The sequence below is a fragment of the Sardina pilchardus genome, chromosome 16 (genome assembly GCF_963854185.1).
Source record: "Sardina pilchardus chromosome 16, fSarPil1.1, whole genome shotgun sequence".
Classification (NCBI taxonomy): Eukaryota; Metazoa; Chordata; class Actinopteri; order Clupeiformes; family Clupeidae; genus Sardina; species Sardina pilchardus.
The window spans coordinates 31042560-31047418 of NC_085009.1; the positions used below are offsets into that span (position 1 = coordinate 31042560).

Sequence of the window (4859 nt, forward strand, 5' to 3'; positions counted from 1 at the left end):
AGGTCACTTTCATTGACATGATAGCACAGGCCAAGGTGTGATCCCGGATGGAGTGTCAATGTCTGTTCGGTGGGGTTGAGCAGCCGGGCCACAGTCCTACAATTACTGACCTGGGCAACAGTACGGGCCATCACCAGCTGCTTATTATCTCGTATTTCAGGTTCCAGGTAGCCCACATATGAGCACACAGGGGCCCCTGTATTGTCTGATGTCTCTAAGTGCACTGCCACAATCATCTCACTGAGAGGAGGTACAGTAACAACAGTGGAAACAGAAACATTGCAACAATCAGGGACAAAGTCACTGGTACGCATCAGGGGAATGATAATGTTTCTCAACTGAATTGAGCCCTGGGCTATATCTAGAATGGCATGATGGTGACACAAAAAGTCCCAGCCCAGCAACACATTCTGTGTGGCGTCACGTACAACATGTACCACTTGTTCCCAGCACTCGTTACCCATATGTATAGACAGCGACAGAGTCCCCAGTGTGTCTAATAGTTGCCCATTGACAGCCCTAGCTAGTATGTACTGCTTATTCAAAACACGTCTGCGGAGTGAGGGGATAGACATTCTGAAACTGTCTGTGATCAGTGACACACTGGAACCTGTGTCCATTAGAACTGTGACCTCGTAACCCTCAATGAGTCCTCTAACATATGACGTGTGCTTAACAGGGTCGCCACAAGTCTGACTATTAGAAGGGAAAGTAGCAGACATGTCAACAGGATTGTGGCGATGGCCCTCCACAGGCAAAACTGGCGTCTGGGCCACGACGCCAGTCACTAGCAGTTTTCCTGTTCTCGTCTTGTATGTGCAGGGGAGGGAGAGCGGCGCCCCGGGGACAGAAACCTAACCCCCCGTCTGGAATTCCCCTCCGTGTCACGAGATGTCCAGGGTCCAGCTGCTGTCGTCCGAGCATCCAACCTCTCCTGAGATGACCAGCGCTGGGCCTGTGAATTGCCCCAACGCTGTGGAGAACGCCCCCTCGAATTGAAATCAGCAGCCGCTGAACAACAGCCATACTCCCCACAGTCACACCTGCAGCCTCCGCGTGATGATCGATATGGAGAGAGACTACGTTGATCATTGCCCCTGGCACGGTAAGTGTCTGGTCTGTCGTATCCTGCCCTGCGGCTACTGCCTTTAATGTCCCGCAACTCTGTCTGTAGATTGTCCACTTTCAAAGACAGACGTTCGACCGCACTCAGGAGTCCGGCTGACATTGTAGAATTGCGGTCAACAGAATCCAAAGCTGAAACATTGGTATGCAGAGGGGTCATTTGGGGAACCTGTGCATTCACACACAGAGCCTGCCTTGCCCGCTCACAGCGTGCTGCAATTGCCATGGCCTCCTCTAAATTACTGGCCCCCATCTCGTGACACTTAGTCTGTAAGGCCGGGTCAAGGCCTGCAAGAAAACGGCGGAATTTTTCCCCATCTTTTGCAACTTTATCATACTCTGGAAACGCCTCCAGCACCAGTCTTGAGATTTCGGCTGCATACACCTCTAAACTTTCATTTGCATTCCTGGGGCGAGCATTCAGACATGTTTGGAAATAAAGAATAAATTGTTTCTGTCCAAAGGCATCCAATAGCCTTTCTTTTGCACTCTCATAGTCACCTTGAACATCAGATGGTAAACTGTCCCACAGAATAAATGCAGCCCCATCCAATCTAGTTGGTAGCAGTGTAGTAAGAGTAGCAAAATAGCGTGCTCCCGTACCTCCCCTTGTGTGCGCCCGCACGGCTGCTTCAAACTGCTTGCTCCATGTTGCAAACGACTTCGTGCCGTCGCCCTTGAAGGGAGGGGGGAGTTCAATCTTCATATTGCTACTGAGCACGTCAGTGTCAGCGCGTTGCGATGCACTGAACTTAACTGCATCCTCATCCCAGTCGCGGTGGTCGCGGTAAGTTCTGTAGCTGAAGCTGTCCATGACAAAATATCTGTCAGTGTTCCGATTAATCCGGAAAAAGTTCGAAAGAAAAACACGAGTCCTTTTAAACACCGCTGTCACCAATGTAGCGTCCGAGGTAAGGCTCACTTAAGAACATACACTGATACGATACTTCTTTTGGAGGAGACAACAAGCTCTCCGTTTAATGGCGGCTCACCACAACTAACAACAATCCCACACACGCACTCTCACACCGGAACCTCAATCACACCAGTCATCACCATGGTAACTCATAACAAATCTCCCCTTCTCATATTAAATGCTACACTATTAGTATACTGCACATATAATTACTGTAGCCTACTTAGCCATACTTACATACCTACTGCACTATCTGTTCATATTGCACGTAAATCATTCCTTGAAATGTACTTTGCACTTGAAATGTACTTTGCACTTTAGGCCTACTGCTTTTTTAACGTCTGGTTAGACGCTGCTTTTAGTTGTCTCTCCGTATAATTACGATAACGTTTCATCTAATTCAATCTAACGTGCACATACATACAGCGCAAAAGAATGTGTCGTTTCTATTATTAATAAAGTAATCTACTACTATTCTTATAGGCCTGTAATAAAGTACCATTCACTTGGAGAGCGCACTTAGTTGCCACTTATGACGCATCTAGTGACGCTAGCAAAAAAATCATCCATAATGTCCATCCATCATTGGGGGCACACATTCCCACCAAATGACAAGAAAGCGGGGCAGTTGTTTTGAATTATCTTACTTAAAGCTTCTGCACAATGGACCTGTGAGCCTATTCAGCCTAAAATGGAGGCTAGGCCTATTCACCTGTGCGCTAAATGGTTTCCTCATATCCAAACAACAGGCTACCTGTGGAACGGGCACATGATTAAGCCTGGGCGCCAAGGTCAGGAAACACAAAAGTTGTACATGTTCAATCTTAGCTCATTTATCAAATACACTCTTTTTGCACACGTTTTAAACACGTTAGTGCAACACTGTTGATGATTTATCCATAGATTAAGTTCAACACCCACCTTTAGTTCGTCCTGTTCTGCGCCATTGGAAATACTAAGATAGGCTACTGTAGCCTACCAATGTCCCGATAAGAAGAAAATAATGTGTTAGCCTATATGTTTTAGGTTCGTTAGCAGCCTCACCTCGCAGATAAACTGACAATGACCATGTTTCATAACCTAGGCTACATTAAACGCTTTACTTGTTGAGCAGGGTATTGCCGTCTTCCTTCCAGGTATTCCTTCCTGGTATTCCGAGCGTTCTGTAACTTGTTACTTTCGCTTCTAAATCTCTATTCCTCTCTCGCACTTGTTATTTTCTCACCACTAAGTAGCGCTATTTATCTTAGAATTTATATGCAGTGGCGGCTTCTCCACAGACCTCATCGTAATCAAGGTATGCAGGCTACAGTACAAAATAATTTGTATAGGCTACCAACACATTCTGGAGGCGCTGCAATGATTCACTAGTCTGGCAATCACTGTGCTAAGCTCAATCTTTTAAGATTGAACATTAGTCTGGGACAGGGAGTCTGTGCTTCATTTCTACTGCACAAGAGGTGTGATGAATGGGCATAGTTCAAATGATAATAATCATACTAGATATACAAAATATGACTACCGCTTAGTTCTCCACCAAAATAAATCACATTCAATCAGTCAATTTGTTTCCAATTATCTCCTACTCCATCCCTTACTGCAACTTTTATGTATGAGCGTGTCGTGTGCATGTGTGTGCGTATGTGTGTGGGTGTACAGTATATGTGTGCACAGGTGAGTGTGAGTACAGGTGTTTGGGTGTGTTTGGGTGTATTCAGGAGGGTGAAGGCATGTGTATATGTCTGTATGTCAGTGTGTGAGTGTGTTTGTGCAAAGCATGGAGTACTGGTCCAATTTAAAACTCCAGGGAAAGTTGGCAAAACTGCCCTGTGCAGACCACTCCGTGTCACACACCATCTACAGTAATGGCCCCATCGGAGAAGAGATCCTCACCTTCTGTGTAAAAGCCCGCCTTCAGGTTCTCCCCACAAAGTACAACCTAGCGCTGTGGTTTCCCTCCAATCATTCACCCTTTTGCATGCTGCATGACCCCCCCCCCCCCCCCCCCCCAGCATCTGGGGTCAGTAGCCCACATCATGAACAGCTGTAGCTCTCTTAAAGGGTTGTATATCACCAGACATGACAGACTGGTGGACCTCATAGCTGCTCAGATCCCGTGCAGAGAGGGAGAACAGATCTACAAACACACCACTGTCCACTCTGAATGGTTTAATTCAGCTGCAAACACCTTCTCTGGAATTGCAAACACAACGGACATTTTTTAACAAAAAACAGCCATTGATTTCTGCCATTGGGAATCTAGGATGCAAAGGCCAACTAGGATGCAAAGGCCTAGGTCATGTACAGTACATACTGTAGGTTGGTGGAGCATGGACTTTGCGTTGGGGGGCTACAGTATATAAAACTAAGGCCAAGCAGCTAGTGAAACACTGTTCCATATCAGCAGCTATAGTTATGCTATATATTAAACCCTTGACCCTGCATTCATGATGTAGGTTGCTGAACTGCTTTAATCTACTGGATTATTCAGGAGATTTGATTCCTAATGTAACTTGACTTGTAAAGTGGAATCAAATAAATGTAAGATGTTTGCATGTAATTCAATTACATGTCACCTAGTGGCCAACGTTTCAATAATTAAGGGCCCAGGTCCCAGCAGCACAAACCCAACAGACATCCGGTGCAGCCAAGGCAGTCCTCACAACAGCGTAGGTCCCAGCACAGCAGCACAAACCCAACAGACATCCGGCGCAGCCAAGGCAGTCTTCACAACAGCGTAGGGCTCCGGGACCACAAACCCAACAGACATCCGGCGCAGCCAAGGCAGTCTTCACAACAGCGTAGGGCTCCAGCAGCA

At 46.6% G+C, this 4859-nt stretch overlaps 1 protein-coding gene across 1 annotated transcript in view; it reads right to left on the reverse strand.

Moving 5' to 3' along the window:
• Positions 1–884: 884 nt before the first annotated feature.
• The window catches only part of LOC134059649 (uncharacterized), a 246170-nt gene continuing 242195 nt past the window's right edge, over positions 885–4859 (reverse strand). The window contains exons 30-31 of the mRNA XM_062516092.1: positions 1729–1931; positions 885–955 (exon numbers count right to left, since the gene is read on the reverse strand). Of these exons, the coding sequence (XP_062372076.1) occupies positions 885–955; positions 1729–1931 (274 nt within the window). The remainder of the gene's footprint in view (positions 956–1728; positions 1932–4859) is intronic.